At 40.1% G+C, this 18,928-nt stretch overlaps 1 protein-coding gene across 4 annotated transcripts; it reads right to left on the bottom strand.

The window, feature by feature from the left end:
* Positions 1–3,554: 3,554 nt before the first annotated feature.
* On the bottom strand, positions 3,555–18,893 carry ankle2 (ankyrin repeat and LEM domain containing 2). 4 transcript variants are annotated; one of them, XM_086029834.1, is made up of 13 exons: positions 18,794–18,893; positions 16,478–16,927; positions 15,796–15,990; positions 15,286–15,470; positions 14,865–15,053; positions 14,625–14,747; positions 11,998–12,061; positions 9,560–9,735; positions 9,329–9,435; positions 8,788–8,975; positions 6,934–7,753; positions 5,845–5,976; positions 3,555–4,994 (listed from the first exon to the last, which is right to left on the bottom strand). In XM_086029834.1, exons 2-13 carry the CDS (start codon positions 16,914–16,916, stop codon positions 4,784–4,786), a joined length of 2,829 nt encoding a protein of 942 aa, XP_085885960.1. In that variant the 5' UTR covers positions 16,917–16,927; positions 18,794–18,893; the 3' UTR covers positions 3,555–4,783. The 4 variants fall into 4 exon arrangements, with proteins under 4 accessions (XP_085885960.1, XP_085885959.1, XP_085885961.1 ...); XM_086029833.1 differs by lacking the exon at positions 18,794–18,893 and adding an exon at positions 18,032–18,174; XM_086029835.1 differs by lacking the exon at positions 18,794–18,893 and adding an exon at positions 17,930–17,997.
* Between the last annotated feature and the right edge of the window lie 35 nt (positions 18,894–18,928).

The raw sequence follows: 18,928 nt of genomic DNA, 5'->3' as shown, positions 1-18,928 counted from the left end.
TGAAGATGATCCACGATTGGTTGTCATCTGAGCCCTGAGCAACTGATGTCATTTTCAGTCGACAAAGTAGCAAAATGGCCGCCCCTGTAAGAAAAGGGGGCTACAAACGCGCGCATTTTGCTGCTAAACTCATATTCCTCAAAGGCAATATTAATCAGAATGCCTTGTTTCTACTAGTGGGCTTGCATATAAGATATTCTTGGGGAAAAAAATGTTTGGGTTGACTTCCGCTTTAACCCTAGAACACTAACGTCGGGTGATTTTCACCCACACAATTTTTTTTATTTGATATTTTGTATTGGGAAATTAAAGGAGACAACTAGCAATTTGGAATGCAGTGTTAAACTTTTACATGAATTTATGAAAACTGCATCTTATCCGGGACTGGGTTAAATGTACCCGACGTTAGTGATGGTGTTACTCATTTTAACGTTAGTGTTTTCGGGTTAACCAGATCAATCACTGTTGTCGTGTGTCAACTTCATCGCCGCTTATCCTATATAGGTTGGCAAGGAGGTGCTGAAGTCTATCCCAGCTGACTGACGGGCGAAAGGCAGACTACACCCTGAACTGGTCGCCAAGTTGCAGGGCACACACAGACACCGTCACTGGCGGGAATCGAGCCCACGTCGTCCGCACACAACTCAGGCGAATGTACCACTATACCACTAGCGACAAATACAATCACTGTTTTTGTTCGAAATTCTATTACTACATGGCAAACAATATACCAGTAGGTGTAGTAGAGAAAACTAGGAGACCAACATTCTTCATATGCATGCTCCTTAGTCCATGCAATTGAATAATTAACTGAAAGAATGCAAAAAAAAAAAATGCAGCGTGGAGTCCAATTAGTGAGGTCATTCTTTGTGTGAAAAAACGGATGTCCCTTATTTAAGGATGACCCAGCACGTCACGCATGGATTGTATTTCTCTCTGAAAACCTGAGAAAAATGTGTTGCTCCAGACATTTTTCAGAAGAACAGCGTATCTTGATTAAAACATTGATTGGAGAAAGGAAAACATTGCAGCAAATACTAGGCCGCTTGGTGAAAATGATCTCCAATGCTTTAAACAACCATTCACATGGATCAAAGAATGGAGAGAATGGCAAAGACTCGACTGATGATCAGCTCCAGGGAGATCAAAGACGCTCTCAAGTTACCTGTGAGTACAGTGACAATTGCAAGATGCCTTTGTGAAGATAATCCAGCAACAAGAAGCTCCTGCGAAATCCCACCATTAAAAAAAGACATGGTGAAGAGGATACAATTAGCCAAGGTCCTGGCCTAAAGAGAACTGGAGAAACATTTTGTTTACTGACAAAAGTAAGATGGGTGGTCTAAGGGCTGCAGACAGTTTGTCAGACGACCCCCAAACACTGAATACAAGCCACAATACACTGAAGACTGAAGCTTGGTGGTGCAAGCATTCTCTTACTATGGTGTCAGGCCTATTTATCTCAAACCAGGGATTGTTTTGAATACTACTTGAAGCGGTATCGGGTAACAACCAATCACAACTCACCTGTTTTCTGAAGCTGAGACATGATTGGTTGTTACCTGAGCCATCTGTGATGTCATTTTCAGTCGACAGAAGTGAAAAAAAATGGCCGCCCCCTGAGATGGCTAAAAACTGATTTTTTTTCTGCTTAGCTCATATTCTACAAACGCAATATTAATCACAATGCCTTGTTTCAACTAGTGGGCCTGCATAGAACAAATTCTTGGAAAACAATGTTGGGTTTGACTTAATTTAATGTTCTCGCTCGGTTCCATGTTGATTACAAATAAACATTGACAAATTAACATTTGATATGATCAAGTTTTGTGGATTAGTAATTCATTTTCACAATTTAACATTATTTTGGTTTTGGGTAATAAGCAGAGAGAAATATTTGACTGTTAGCTGCATATTGTCACTTGAAAACAAAAGATAGAGGTAATTGTTGTCTACATTAAATGTTTTGGGCAGAATCCTAGTTCCTCCAAAATCATTTTCTCAGGAGACGCCAAAAGGGCATGTTTGATCAACCATTTACATTGCATTGTCAAAGAAGAGTAAACCATTTTAGATTGGTCTCTACTCTTCACACCGGGTAGGGCTATGGGCTTTGAGTCCGGCTCCTTAGCTGTTTGGTCATAGTTGTTTGTTTGTTGTTGGTTTAGTTAAGATGTCACTGTTGTCCTTAAAGTTGCTATATGTGGACCCTTCATGACCCGGCTTAAAATGTGATCTGATCTGATCGTCATCCATTCTGCTTACACTAAAACCATTTCTTAACTGGACACAACATGTAAACATAACAGCGCAAGGTGGAAAAGGTATGTCGTTAATCTTCGGATTTACTGTAATAACTGGTTGATCCTCACTCGCCAGCAACAATCACAACCAAACATTTCCTATAGTTGCAGATCAAACTTGCACAACGGTCAAGAGAAATTTTGGACCTTTTTTTTTTTTCAAAACGCGCAGTTCAGCAATATTCATTGGATGGGACGTCTGGTGGGAATGTTGCAGCAACTCAATTGGATTTAGGTCAGGGCTCTGAATGCAGCCTATTTTCTTCTGTTGTCTGGCCTTTGAGTCAATCTTCTGTTTCATTTACCATCAACTGCTGCTGTGATTCTGTTGGCATGAAGATGGTCAAGTTCTCCAGCAAAATGTCTAACTTGGTACTGTAATTCTTTTTTTTTTTTCAGGTAGCATGTGACCAGGCTCTGATTCCGGAAGTGTACAGCAGTACAAAACAGTTTTCTTAATGTATAGATACCCTGTCTTACCAACTGCTGATGGAAATCAAGGCTTTCAGAGATACTTTTGCAATTCTTTCCACTTTTTGCCATCCATAAAACAGAATAACAGATGTGTCCAACACACTAAAGGGAATTTGATGAGACAAGATCATTTTTTAGTTTACAATATATATGTATTGTTTTTTTTTTTAGGGGGGGGGTGTTCTGAGATTTTCAGTGTAAACTGGGTACCTTAGCAAAATGAATGTCGGGAAGCACAAGCCTAGGTGTTTACATACTTTTTCAACCCTATATGTGTGTAATAAAAACATAATTGTATGTGTTGTATTGTTTTAGCAGACTGTTTGTCTATTGTTTTGACTTAATGAAGACACATTTTGTCCAATTTATGCAGAATTCCAGGTTATACCGAAGGGTTCAAATTTGTTTTTTTCCTTTCAAGAGTCAACAGTTAGGGCTATTTACCAGCATCATTGTAGCAGACCCCGCCCCTATAACTGGAACCATATTTAGGTTTAATGTCACCTTGCCATTAGCTATTTTGCTTTCTCTGGATCACCCAACATGTTCCCACATTCCAAAAAGATGCATGTTTGCGTAACTGAAGGACCTATTGTTCATCGACATGAGTGTGAATGGTTGGTTGCCTTTATGAGACCTGGCCAACAGTCGAGGACGTACCCCACCGCTCGCCCAGTCAGCCGGGCTCCTTCTGCAGTCGAGATGCAATACAACAATGGAAGACAGAATTTGTCACTGACCAATTTGTGACATATTAAAAAGGATCATAGACAAAAGTAAAGTAGGAGTGATGTTTTATTGACTACTTGAAAGCAAACACGTCCTTGACATACAGGAAGAGATTTCATCAGGAGTTAATGCAAAAAGCACAAGAAGCATGGTTTAAGTTTTTAGGGGCACTTTTGCAAAGCTCTACACATTCAGAAACATTCAAAGAGCAAAATATTTCCGCTTCTAACCTGAGAGCACAAGCGTGACAACAATCTCCTCAGCAAAGTTGTTTGTGCTCTCTGAGAAAGGTTGAGTTCACCAAAAATTACATTCAGAGCAAATCAAGTGTAAGTGGAAATCGTTTTTCTTGTTGGCCTTTTTTCGCCTCTTACAAAAAATGCATTGCCCCTTTTAATATTTGTACACTTCCCTCCATTACTTATATTGGATGGAAATATCTGCAACGTTTACGTGTCAGCCAGCGATTCCTCTTCATAACTAAAAAATAAAATATGACAGTTACCAGCTCTCAACTTGTCCTTATAGTTTTCCTCTGCTATATAATTGCAATGTAACACTTGACTCCCCTGTGTGCGTGTTAAGTCTCCCACAATGGAAGCGACTTGAGACTAACATGAGAACAGTCCAGAAAGGTTGCAAAAAGGAAAAGTCAAGACGTCCTGGATCCACTGAGAAAAGATAAAAACAAATCCATTTATTGAACAAAATAAAAGAATGGAAGATTCATTCAGTTTTCCTGGGTTTGCTGTAATGCTACAGCCAGTAAGGTTGTCCAGATGTGAGCTAGATTATGTGACAGAACGAGTCCATCAAATTCAGAAAATTAAGGCAAGTACTCAACTGAGGAAAATGCAGGAAATGGCAGTTGGTTTAACATCTTTGATAATAAAAAACATTTTTGTGCTACTGACCAACATACAAAAAGATTTTTTTTTTTATTTAAGAACATGTTTAGTGCTGACAACCCCACACTTAAAACGTTTTTTTTTTGTGTGACAGACTTTGGGGAGTGCGGCTTGTATTCACAATATCCAAAAACATTGACTTGGGCTATGATACAGGTGCTCCACACTTGCCACACACAACATCACCGTCAAATTACACGGTCTGCACCGATAAAGTACACACATCACTGAGGTTTCTTTTTCAGATTTTTAAATCCTTTTTTTAAAATATCGTGTGTGCTGCAGTTCAATAATAGAACTTGTTTATGATATTCCAGTCTTTAATGTATGTTTTTTTAAGAGGATGACGTGTCTGGGAAGTAGACCTTTTTAAATCGACGACTTGTTCAAGCGCTTGAGGCGAATGTTTTGGATGTAGCTCACGTTGGCGGGGCTGTAGCGGCTGGGGCTGAAATCCGGTGAGGCGGCCTGGCGGGCGGGACTGAAGCGACCCGAGGGAGACATGAGGACACCGGACGGAGAGCCGGGAGTCTGATGCTGCATCCTGAGTCGCGGTTTCACCACTGCAGGGCTCGGCCAACTGGACACAGTCAACGGTACATTTCCGTGCTTTTTGGTAAACAGGCTCGCTGAGTGAGTAACATTGTGGTCCAAATTATTATGCAAATGTTTTTCCCCTTAATTTTCAAATCAACTGTTAGAGAATAATTTGAATATTTGTAAACACACCTCCCAATGATAACAGAACTTTTTCAAAAACAATTGTTGCTGAAATGCACTACTGTAAATTATTTTGCACAGCAATGTTTCAATACAAATAATTTGTTATAAAATTACATTACAGCAGAGCTTTTAAAAACCTAGTTAGCTTTGCTTTTAGACGAGAAAACAAACTTTACTGTTGTACACACTCTGAATTTAAGGACAAACTGTTGATTCTATACACAACATTTTTAATTCATTATATTGTCATATTTTGATTTTTTAACAAAGCCCTGGCTTCAGTTCCCTGGGATTAACCTGCAAAAAAAAAAAAAATGCTCGCTACTTGAGTGCAATTGCAAAAAGGCTATTAATGCCTTTTTTAATGAATGCCTTATGCTGTTTATGCAAGAAACGCTTAAATTTAAACTGAAATGTATATTTGGGTTTGAAATTGCCCCACAGAAAATATTCCTATGCAAGAAAATGGCTTGCCGCTATGCACAATGTGAATTAAAGAAATTGAACTTTAGTTTTTATTAAAAAAAAAAAAAAAAAAAAAAAAAAGGGGTAATTCGTTAAGTAAAATGTGGCCAGAGATTATATAACAATGCAGTGTACGATGAACGATCATTAGCATTGTCATATTTTAACCAGATGAATTCAGCTATAGAGAACAAAAACCTGAGTTAGCGAAGCCAAGTGTACTATTCAATACACGTACAAACCTTTCCATGTCTGAAGAAGAGTAGGAACTCATTGTGCTCATCCACTTGTGAATACTGGGATACTTTTGGAGATCCACCGCTATATCGCCTATTGCTGACAACACATCTCTGTCCAACTTGGTAGGTGAATCCCTGTGAAAACATCAATCAGTACGGCTGACCTCATATCTGTGCCTGTGACGACTCAACGATCAACAAATAAGACCGATCCATGTCTTCATGGGAGAGGGAAATGCAGTGATAACTTTCAAACGCCCCAGTCACTCTGTCAATGTTTTCTTTGTGTTTGAAAGCCAAAATTCAACTTATGAGTAAGCTTCAGACACTCTACCATTACATAGCTTCAGCGAACTTGACAAAATCTGGCCACACTCAGTTCATGTTGGTTACTTTGCTGTGAAAATACAACTGTTGTTTTGTGTTTGCAATTTTCCTTTTTTTTTATGCAACTATTTTGCTGAATTCACTTTTTGTAACCAACCATGGATCTTATAAATTATTCCATGCTTTATTTCAATGCACACCCATGGTCTTAGCGGCGGGCCTATGTCCATGGAAAAAAATGGAGAAGCTGTTGAAAGTCAGGAAAGTGCGCGGAAAGAACAAAGAGGGAAGATCCTATTATGCAAAAGTTGAAAAAAACATGAATTCTTATTTTTACACAGCGCAATACTGTTGTGTGTCAGAAGAGTACCAGGATAGCTGTCACTAAAGAAATACCGTAACCTAAACTGTGTGTTGTGGGCCAGATGATCAACTAGCAACGTTTGTTTCTTTTGTTATGCGATGGGAAGAGGTGAGCGTCCTGGCGGGAGAACTCATGGCTGCCTCACCATGACAACGGGCCTGCTCACTAACAACGCCCTGAGCAAGTTATGTGTAATGTTGCACTCGACGCATACTGCGTATTAAAAAATATGTAAAACAAATACTAAAATGAATAAAAACAAAACAAAAAAATTAAGCTCTTGAAAAAAAAAAAAAAATCATAAAAACGAATTACAACTGAATTTAAAAAAGAAAAGTCAAAACCAAATAAAAATGGACGATGATGAAAAGTCCCCAAAGTATTATAACGCTGACACTCACCCATCGATAAAGAGTCCTCTTCTACTGTGAGGCGGGGTCCTCGGAAGGAACTCATGGGAATTATCCAAGGACTTATAGGAGGACGCTGATGACCCCGAGCTGCTCAGGTCTCTCCCACCATGATCCCATGATTTGGACCTTGCACACAAGTTGCGCACCCCTGAAGCCGCCGCCGCCCCCCTTGTCCTACTCATCAGCTCCAGGCTGTCCTCGCCTGCCTCGAAGAACTCTTCGGAGCTGCCGCTGCCGCACCTTTCCTCTGCGTCCCCTCCCTTCAAGGCCTCTTTGTTCTGGCCGCTGTGGCCAATCGACAGCCGCTTCAGCCCGCAGCTCAGGTCTGTGCTAACGGAGTCGAGGGTCTCCCTGTGCCGGTTCCCGCCGCTGCTCCTTCTCTCCCTGCATCCGTCGGGGCTGTCAGGCGCTTCTTGTAGCGACATGCGCTCAAACTCCACTGAGAGGTTGGAGACCGGTGAGAGCAAGCTGGAGGCGGACGGGGAGCTCCGAGGCGATAGGTTATCCCCATTGGATATCCCGTCTCTTGAGGAGGAGCACACCCCATTTTTGCAGACGGCGGGTGAGAGCAGGTCCTGCTCGGCTGCCGTCTCGATCAGGTCGCCCCCCCGATACTTTAATCCCATTGGCATGATGTGGAAGTCGTGACCTCCCACTGCGCCCTTCAGGTTGTCCATGGATGCGGCGGAGGAGGTGATGCAGGTGAGTGCTGCATTCTGCCTATTCTTCATCTCCTCAAGGCTGATGTCCTCACCCTCATCCAAGAAGGCACCGACAGAGATGGAGTTGCAGAACTTCTTAGGCTTGCCTGCAACCAGGGAGGATTGTTTCAAAATAATGTGCCAAAGTCCAACACTCGCAATCTACAAATTTAATTACTTTCATTTTGACATGGTGAAAAAGTAAATAGATTTTTATTTTCTTTTATCACCCACCCCGAATTGTAGGCTATAAAGCAACAGAAAACATCTAGGAAAGAGAAGTTTATCCATCACAAGGCCTATCGATAGATGCGACGGATGTATCGGGACATGAAATGCTACTGTTCATTTTGGCAGAAATATACATCTCCCAATTCAAAGACCAAAGTACACAAACCACAAAGACTCATTGCTAGAAAGACACCACTTCATTTCTGAAATGCTGATATGCTGAGATGGGCATTTCGTCCCAGGGACGGAACGGTCCGCCCGTATGGTCCGTCCGTTCACGAGAAGTCTTTTAAGAAGGATGGACTAAGCAAGCGCGGAAGTGGGTTTTTGTCCGTCCCTCTAATCGTCCATAACCGGGTCAAGTACCGACTGAAAAGACGACCGCTCTCTTCTGCAATAGCACAGAGGCACCTTCATTAATTGCCTGCACAACGTTTTTCATGTGCTTCGCAGCAGTCACATTGGACAGGCATAGTCTGATCTCTAGTGTTTCAACACATGTAACGTAATGTGGATTATGCCACGGTAGTCAGGATGCCATTTCATTGACTGACAGAAACATGCCCAGCCCGTCTTGTGTGTGTAATCCGGGATAGCAATTTTGTTTTGTTAACCTTTAGTACCTTATCCCATTGCATGCGAAGTATATCCTTGTGTGGGACATCACTTAGACTGTAAAAACTTCTACCAGCGCCAAAGGAATGTAAGGACATCCCCTTCTCTCTTCAATGAGTGCATGCTCAACATCGTGTTGTGTGTCGTAGTATTTTTCATGCTCAACAAATATATATACATACGCACATACATACACACATACATATATACATACATACATACATACATATATATATATATATATATATATTATAAATAGTGAATGTGTTTTCACTAACAGTAAGGTAAAAGGTACCTGGGGAAGGAGTTTTAAATCTGTTGCTGGTCTCATTCTCCCCCTCTTCACAAGTTCGCGGAAAGAAATCCCTCTTACTCAGGTACTCTTCCAGCTTGTGGAGACCCTTGGTTGATGACAGATCTACAAAACTGTCAAGGAAGTCCCAGTATTCCGCCCAGGGATGACCCATCTCGTGAGCCAAATCTCTGGAGGAAGAATATGCATGAATATGAATCATTGAGACTGTTGCTCCAAGTATATACAGCCGTTTGATACGAGCGTGGCAAAGTGCACAAGTGTGCCAGGGGTAGATTTGTTTTCATTCTATTCCAGATCTACTGGAGCAAATATCAAAATAGCAACCCATTCACAATAGTTGAATTATATAAATAGAGCCCCACAATGTTTTGCATTTTTAAAGAATTCTAATGTAAAGGTAAAAATAAAAATGCGAAAAATGGATTAGCCACAACTTTAATGTGTGAAAAGACAACAACAACCGCTACTAAACAACTACAATTACAAACAGTGTACAGGTTTATAAATCATGTTGCCTTGCCTGCCAACCCGCTCTGCACCACGGTCAGGATCCGACTTCAGAATGTTGTGGAAATGCTCTGCTCGATTCCTCGGCAGCGTCTTCCAGGAACGGCGAAAATCACCCGCCTTAAGGGGGCAATTATAGTTTACTAACATACGAGTGGTCCAAATATTATCTATGACGTTGCATTTGATCATTTTGCCAAAACGAATTAGGTGAACGCAGATAAGGAGTGAATGAAGCCCTTACTTTGGAGGGACTCAGTGGACCGGCAAAGGCTGTGACAGTCATCAGTGGATCCAGCGGGCTTTTTGCGTGTTGTTGGATCAGTGAGAGACTTTCAGAGGCTTCGGGCGACCACGGAGCACCGATGACGGGCTGAGAGGTTTTGTCGGCCGGCCTGAGCAAGGGGATGTAGCAGCGGTCTGTGAGTAAGCAGAAAGATGGCGTCACGCAGAAGAATCTTCCCAGAGATCTTTTTCTGTTATGCTTCAGGTTTTTGAGTGAGATGAAGAGAGACAAAGTTGTAGAGACATGTCTCTACATAAATGTGTGAACAAATGATAATTGTATTTTTGGATACCGTATTGCGCAAAGATATTCCATTCAAAAATAATTTTACTATGTTTTTAAGAGAGGTCAGCTACTTTAATAATAGCAATGTGACAAGAGTTCCCCGCAAAAAAGACACTCTGTCAAAATTCTGAGTCTAGTTGGAATGGAATGAGTAGAACACATGAATTTTTTTTGGAATGCATGATGGACAATGTGGAGAAATTTTGATTTTTGTGTGTGGGATAAATGGGCTTCTTGGGAAGTGAATTTATGTGGTTTAAAAAACATCCGTATGTCCATTAGCTATACCGCTTATCCTCACAAGGGTCGCAAAACATTTAAATTTAAATAAAATGGTATAACTTAAATGATATCTCCGCTTGCCTTTGGTTTCATCTGTTAGTCAATGAAGCCCTTCACTGATTGGCTGACACGTTTCAGTTAAAAATATGAAATGGCCGCCCTGAGATGGCTTTAAATGGTTGGATTTTGCTGCTTAACTACCGGTAAATGCAATATTAATCACAATGGCTTGTTTCAACAAGTGGGCCTGCATAGAACATATTTTTGAAAAAAAAAAATTGGGGGGCTGAATTCCTATTTAAAAGCGTTAGTCAACCCAAACATATTTTTTTCAGGAATACCGTATTTTCCAAACTATTAGTCGGGTTTTTTTTTTTTTTTCCATAGTTTGGCCGGGCTGCTTATACTCCGGAGCGACTTATGTGTGAAATTATTAACACATTATACCTGTATATCATTTCACATGTTATTTTAACCCACATAAAGAACATAAAGATAAATCCTAAAAGCTATTGAAATGCATGAATAATTTAAATGGTTAAAATCTAATATTGTATTAAATAAGTAATTAAAATAGTATGATAAAAAGACAATTTGACTGTCTATCAATACATCTATACAAAATAGTGTACTGTTCCTTTAAAAGGCGCCGTGCTTGGCAGTGCATGGTATTGCATCATCAGCCAGCCACACACACACACATACGCAGGGACGAGAGCGGAGGAGAGAACAGATAGACCGAATACAAAGATACTTTTGGAGACTTGGAAACATTCTACATGGTCGGCAATAAATAAAATACTTATTTAATCGATCTACGACTGTTTTGGTGAGTTTAAAGTTATCTTACTGTAACTTTCTTGTAATACTACATGTGTGGATGTTAGCTAAATGTTACCATCGTAGCTCGGTGGAAATGATGTGTACTGAGCGCACAATTTTATTTATATGGACACATTTATTTGCGTTACGCGACAGAGACAACTTGGATTACGAGAGGGGGTGTATGGGTGCGTGGGGGGTGATTTATACTCTAGTGCTATTTATATATGTTTTTTTTATTCTGTATTACGCATTTTATGGTTGGTGCGACTTGTACTCCGGAGCGATGTATAGTCTGGAAAATATGGTATGTTCCCAGCAGGTCCACTAGTTGAAACACGGCATTCTGATTAATTTTGCGTTTGCGGAATATAAATTAAGCAGCAAAATCGACTTGTTTTTATCCATCTCTGGGGGCAGTCATTTTGTCTTCTGTCGACTGAGAATGACATCACAACTGCTCACAACAACCAATCACGGCTGACCTCTTTTCTGAATCTGAGCCGTGGTTGGTCGTTGTGAGCAGTGATGTCATTTTCAGTCGACAGAAGACAAAATGGCCGTCCCCCAGAGATGGCTAAAAACAAGTGGATTAACACTTATTACACAAACGCAATATTTATCAGAATGCCCTGTTTCAACTAGTGGGCTTGCATAGAACATATTCTCGAAAAAAAAATGTTTACCTTCACTTCCTTTTTAAGAAATTATACAAAATGTCCTACGCCAAAACCTTTTTAACAAGACATAAAACATAAGGACAGAAACCAGCATCCAATCAAATTGCTCTGATGTCATTCTGCCACCCTGGTGCATACTTGCTGTTATAGTAGATTGACGCGCCATGCTACAGCCTTCAACTATTTTTTCTCTTTAGGAATTGCGATTTCTACTTAAAAATGTTAAAACACAATGCTCTTATTGAACCAGGATTCTGAAAAAAAAAAAACATGTTAGCATGGGCATTACATTATTAAATAAATGGTTGGAAATCGGTTTGTTCTTACCCTCCAAATAATCACAAATTTTCTGTCTCACTTCTTGGGTTGTGTTCTTTCTGCTACAAATAATCTACAAAAAGTGGGAAAAGAGTGAATTAATCATACACACAGCTGTCACAATACATCTGTTGCTGGATTAGCAAGGGAAAGAATGTGCTTATGCTTTATGCTCTAAATTTAGTCAACAATGTGCAGCAATGGATTGCGGCCAAAAGACTTGGAAAGCTAGCCATAAGGTCAGAACTTGACAAACTCACACAAATGATACTTGAAGGTGCTCCACAATGGCACTCATTTGCTTCGGTTTAATAGTATTTAGTATTCTATGTGATCAACCTTTATGCATCTCTTGAAGGCATTCGCAGTGCTTCACTTTTTCCATTTTGTGATGTTAAAGCCTTATTCCAAAAGTGAATGCATTTGTTTTTCTCCCTCAAAATCATACAGGCAACACCCCGTTAGTGACCTGATATTTTTGTTGATGCATCATCAATGCACACAATAGCAGTAATTACAGCCTTGGGTCTAATTTATTATAATGCAACAAAATTGGTCCACTTCAGCAAGTTTCACCCATTACTTTTTTAAGCAGCTCTCAAGCTCTATCAGGTTGGAAGGTGATGGGCTCTGGCTGGGCCACTCAAGGACATTTGCAAAGTGGTCCCAAAGCCACAACTTTGATATCGCAGCTGCGTGTTTAGGGTCATTTGCATGCTGAAAGATGAACCATCATCCAACTTTGAGGCCTAGAGGGCTCGGGATCTGGTTTTCGTTCAGGATATCTCGGAAAATTGTGGCCGTCAATTTACCCTCAATCCTGACAGAGTTTTTGGTCAATACCCCGACTATTGCCCTTCATCCCCGATCGCTCAGTTTAGATGAGTGGCCTGCTCTAAAAAGCATGCTTCTGAATCTCCTCGCCACTGTGCCCTCTGAGGGCCTTTGGGACCTTCAAAGCAGCATTCAAATCATACCTACTAAACCAAATTTATCACGTGGACTCCAATTAAAATGTAGAAACATCTCAATGAGTTTCCGTAGAAACAGCAAGCTCAATTTTTAGCCTTATGGCAAAGGCCGTGAAGACTTCTTTCATTTTTTTTTTCATATATTTGCAAAAATTGGAAAAAAAAAAAAGTTACTATAAGGTGCACCGTGTCGAATTTTGAATGAAAAAAACCTTTACGAATAAGGTTGTAAGAAAAAAAGAGTAGGAAAAGTGAAGCACTGCGGATGCACTGTATGCAGCTTTAAGTAAGTTAATTTCGAGACTTAAAGACTTTTTAATTAGGGTCCGAGCAGATTCCGCTGCAAGGTACCTACTGCAATTAAAAGAAGTTTTCTTTTCCTTAGATATTATTCTTATATCAAATAAATCACATTTTGGAGTACCTAAACATGCACAAAAACCAAAAAGTGTTGCACGCACCAAAACATGGCAATAAATAAACATATAAATAAATACAATCAATATTTCAATATCGTCATACACGATAAAAAACTCACTAATTACACTAGGGAACAATTTGATAAAAAAAACTAAAAACAAGTTGTTGAGTTAGATTTTTATGCTGATTAAAACTAAAACTCGCATGCTCATCCCAAAATTTTTGTCCGTTTTTTTTTTTCTAGCAAGTCAAGTTTTTTTCTCCACAGTTTACCCTCCAATAACCAAATTCCATTGATCAGCTATAGAAAGAACTAACAACAATTGAACTCATCTCCACCTACGTTGCAACTTGTTTGTGAAGTCACAATTGAGACAGTACGGTGAGAGGTGTGTGCAGTTCCTAACAGGTCAGGACTATCAATATCTGCAAACAGAAAGCTAGCATAATTGGAAATAAGGATTTGTGCCGGCTTTTCTCTTAACCTTGAACCCTTTGGCATACCGTTGTATGTAAGTTGTATCTCATTCCATGCTGTTTTTTTTTTTTAGTTTTCAAAGTTTGTATTCCATCATACGCTTTTATTTACATACACATATTTCTTTTCTTTTTTTTAAGAAACGGGGATCCTACAGCTCTAAAACTTGACGTGATAGAGATAAGTTGAGATCAGTATTGGATTCCGTACCCAAACATTAGTTAAAATCAGATGTCAGATCTAACAAGAAAAATTGTGCTCCCCAGTGTTGCTTATTGTGCCAAAATTTGAATTCCAATGCGCCACTACCCCACTGTGGCCAGGGCTGCAAGGGCACTTTATGGCTAGTTCCATTTCAAATTGCATTTAATACTAATGTCCCATGTTGTCCAAAGTTGCTACAGTACATAAATATCTTCTTAAGTTCAACTAAAACCAAATCCCTGTTTTGATGGTTCCGCTATTGTGATCATGCAATGTTACACGAGAGTTATTTGGTAAATTTATTTATTAAGATTGTTCATTTATTTTGAGATCTGCAAGTATTTACAATCATAACTACTACTACTTATAATGTTAACATTTTAAAGACTTTTGAAAGATTGATTCAAGCCATTTTAATGCCAATTAAGACCTTGTTTTTAAACTCATGGATTCTGTGCCTTTTAAGACGTTTTACGGATCCGCGGGAGCCCTCTGTAGGGCTACCTAATGTGTTGGCTTGTTACTAAAACCAACATGGGATTCGGATGTAAATAAACACATACATCACAAGGCTTGTGGTTGTCACTGTTCTTGCAGTTCTTATCTGTGTCAGGATGCGAGCACAGCACGTTGACCACGTCTGGACACCCAAACTTGCAGGCAAAGTGGAGCGGTGTTTCAAAACCCTGGCACATTTAAAGAGCAAAATACAGTGGGAACACAGACCAGAAAAATGCTTTGATCAAATCTTTTTGTTTTTTGTTTTGATGGGCTAAAAAAATACAAATTTTTAAAAAACCTACCGCTTTGTCTGGAGTGTTGAGGTAAAGATCGACAATATAACGAATGCGCTTCTGCAGCATGTCTTCTTGGTCATCGGGGTACATGAGGCGCATAAACTCTGGGTTCTCTAAAGTATCCACCAGAAGTTGTGCGATGCCTGCTTGATTCTCCTTGGCTGCCACATGCATTACGTTGTACCGGCAGCCCTCCTGAGCACACATTGCAATCAAACAGTCTGACGAATGATCTCTCTTCTAAACACTGAAATGCCTAATATAAAAAAGCATTTACCTCACCTTACTACTGAATACACGACAAGGACAAAAGTCCTGGGATATGCCTTGTAATTGATTATCATATAATAGGTTAGCATGTAAAAATGACATCAGTACTAAAGTGGAAGACTGATTAGGTAGAAAATGACGTGTTTCATATGTTCACCTGCACAATAGTGGGGTTATCCCCTGATCCAATGAGATAGCGTGGGTTGCTCCAGACAATGTCAATGAAGGCCACCTCATCTCCCTTCTCCACAGCTTTTCTCAGCTTGGCCGTCAGGTCCTGGGTGCGTGGGCTCTTAAAACTGTTGGCTCGTTCCCTGTTAATGGTGTCCACCTCCATGATGTCTAGTGTGTTGACAAAGACGACAGAGTGAGAGGCCAGCACTCCTTTCAAAAACAGTGAATTGGCTGCTAGATTAAATTTAGTCCAGGTTCACCTACTAATTAGTGCTTTATAAAAACTATTTATAATTATGAATGTGAACAGACTTCCAAACAAAGCAGCAACATAAAGGTTATTTGGAATTCACATATATTCAGCAAACAAGACAATGATAATGATGTTGCGTAAAAGAGCCCTGAAACTTCTAATTTACACTTTAGTTTGATTTGCACTTATACAAAGCATTGGGGTAAATACTATTTCACAATACTATTTCACATACTGTACCTTTACTGACGATTTGGCCTGGTTTAACAGGAGACACGCATGTCACAGATTTGTTGGGAGAGGGGAAATAGTCACACATCCCCTTGGCAAACTTCTCAGCATCCTCACGGGTGGAAAAGGCTTTAAAACGTGCTCCCTTCATCCCCTTTACAGCTTGAATGGCATCTTTCTTATCTGTATACACATGTGTTCTTTCTACGGACAAACAATAATCAGTGTAAGTACTTGTTTGTTGTAAACGTGACATTATTGTCCTTGATGCTGTGTATTGAAATTCTAAGTACTTGCCCTGACAGAAAACAACAACAACAAAATCATTGCATTTTCTATAAGACGAACATTGAGCCAGACATTATATGGGAGAGGTTTAACAGCACAAATACGAATGCTTCAAGAGAGACTACATCAATGCTTGGAAGCACATACCAGTAGCTTACAAACGTGTTGAGGTGCACCGAGAACTAGTACAGACATAGGAAAAGAATGTAGGTAACATGAATAAACAGACAAATGGAACTGGAAGTACAGAGTAAGCGTAAGTGTCCAGATGGGAAGAATGGACAGATGACAATGGTGAAAAATGTGTGCCAAAGATGATAAAGTGAAACACTTAGATGTGAATACGGTACAGGTCGAGATCGTCTCCTAAAAACAACACCAACAAAAAACAATGCTTTCTTACCATTTCGAGACAAAATGTCCTCCCATAGTGGACATACTCCATAATAAAAGGCTGGGGATACTTGTGCTGCTTTTGAAGGAGTTTTCATTTTGAATTGAGAGTTTGAGATCTCCTCTTCCTCTGGCGGGTTGAGCCCCACACCGTAGCCAAAGTCCAGTTCCTCATTTGGGCTGCTGCTTGCTGCACCAGTTGAGTTGGCACACGGTAAAGGTTTGTCATGGTCAGCTGCTGAAGCCACACCATCTGCATCCCTTGCAGAGGAACCGTTGTCCGTGTCAGTTGTGTCACTCTCTGATCCAACAAGCATTCGCGCCAACTTTTTTTCAAAGATAGATCGGGTGGTGGCCGTGATGGCGACACACTTCAGATCTGCCCGGGCAAATTCCTCCCGCAGTTCATCAGCAGTTAGGCCCTTCAGCCTGGTTAAAACTGCCTCCATTCTTCAGCTCCCTGGAAAACACCAGAATATGACTTAACTAAGGATGACCACCTATTAATAACAGCAATCATTTCATCCTGATTTATAAATCCCAAGAATAAACTATCGCAGACTTTCCACAAAATGATCAATGAATAGCAATCCAGAAAAATCAGCTCAGTGATGGAAACTCTAGCTCGCATATGCATGCAGGGCTATGAAATCAGAAATAATTCCTCAGCGGTTGATGATTGGATTACAACTGTCTACAGCAGCACACAGGCAAGAAATATACACCTCGCCCCAAAAATATTTCACTTTAGCGACATGAACACCAGGGAATTCATACGTGCAAGTTACAATGCATTTTGACATCAGTTCCACAGAAGGTATACTCATAGTTCCTTGAAAGCTATGTGGTAACTTTGACGACAGCGTCTGAGCGTGTAATTTAATCTCCAAACATATTAGTTTGTCCCACAGTATTTGACAGCAAATGTGCAATTCTACTTATCATAAGCAGGCTGATCTTTTTAAAAAATTATATTTCATTGTAGGAGCAAAAATCTCCACCCCTTCTTTTTCGAGAGTCATATACAGTAGTTCAGGCTTGTCACCTAGCTGAGCGGTGCCACATCTGTCACACTGTGAGCAAAGTGTTCATCCGCTTTTTATTCGTTATTATCAGTTCCTGGTAGAGATGTTAAGACACTTGTAAGCCCGTTGTTATAGTTAACCCATCGTAACTCAAAACCTAACCACACAGACGCAGAGCTAGCCTGTGCTAGCCAGTTTGCTATCATATCAGAGGTTGGACAGCCGGGTAGTGAGCATGGCTAGCAGGGTAAAATCGGCTCTGATGAAATCCTGCCCAAAAAGGAGAAACGGATGCAATTTGGGGAAGGACTATCAAGATGTGCAATACATACGACAAAGAAATACATATTTGTTTTTTATACGGATGGATTAGTCTATTCATCGCATGCTGTCACACCCAACTGTCATATGAGGTGGGATCTCAGGCTGCAACGTACAAATTCGATACGTCTTCGGGGTGATGATGCCGATAAAACCAAAAGTGTATCTGATGACATCTTGTAAAAAAAAATGAAATAAAAATGAGTGCTCATACTCACAGAGCAACATGTTTTGTATTTTACGATGAGCTTTGGGAGGTCCTCGTTAGTTTTACACAGATAACGTGGTGGACAGACACAAAGCTGAGGACCGTCTGATAGTCTCGTCTCATTGTTTACAACGTATTCTGCGCATGCTCAGTTTCAAGAGTGCCAATGTTGCATTCCCTGTCTGTGGGATTTTTAAACTTTCAGCAAGGACATCAATCCTCTCATTATATAAATAATATATTGCATATAAAATTCATACAATGTCTCAATTTTTTGGTGGTATTTGTGGTTCATAACAGCGAATCTATTCTTGCATTTACAGAAGTGCCGTTTTTCATTTCGGTGGTAATCTCGTTCTTGTGTTTAAAGTAAATTAATTTCTGCAACATGCTGAATACAATCAATTTGATTTGTACGTCTCACAACTTTTACAGGATTTAAAAAATGGTAAACAACGACTACAGGCAATAGAATTTAAAAAGCAGTTAACGTCGACGTTCAAAAGCTGGAAAAACAAGACGGGGACGGTACCTGACATTTCTCACAAGAACATACCAATAGAAACAAATGTAGAGTTGCCCCTTGAAGTTGACAGCCACTAAGACTTAAAACCTAAGTTGAAGTTTTGAGTGCATTGCGACGGGGTCGTGCTAACGTGCCTCTTTGCGACATAAAATGTACATTAGCGTATATTTTACAGTGCAGTTCTTGTTCTACGTAAAAATTAGTACATCGAAAGGTTATGACAGTGACAAAAACATTCATACCCACCTGCCGCTCCGCTACCAGATGGTTTCAAAATAATGACACCAACGACCCAGTGTTGCCCAACATGGTGCCTGAAGAAAAATGTCGTTGACCAATGTGGAGCATTAACCCAAATGTATGTAAACTGCAAAGGAATTG

Source organism: Filicampus tigris, chromosome 5 (genome assembly GCF_054856515.1).
Source record: "Filicampus tigris isolate MCC_2025a chromosome 5, RoL_Ftig_1.0, whole genome shotgun sequence".
In the NCBI taxonomy this organism is placed as follows: Eukaryota; Metazoa; Chordata; class Actinopteri; order Syngnathiformes; family Syngnathidae; genus Filicampus; species Filicampus tigris.
The sequence above is the reverse complement of the archived record's forward strand: the minus strand, read 5'-3'. Positions and strand labels throughout refer to the sequence as shown.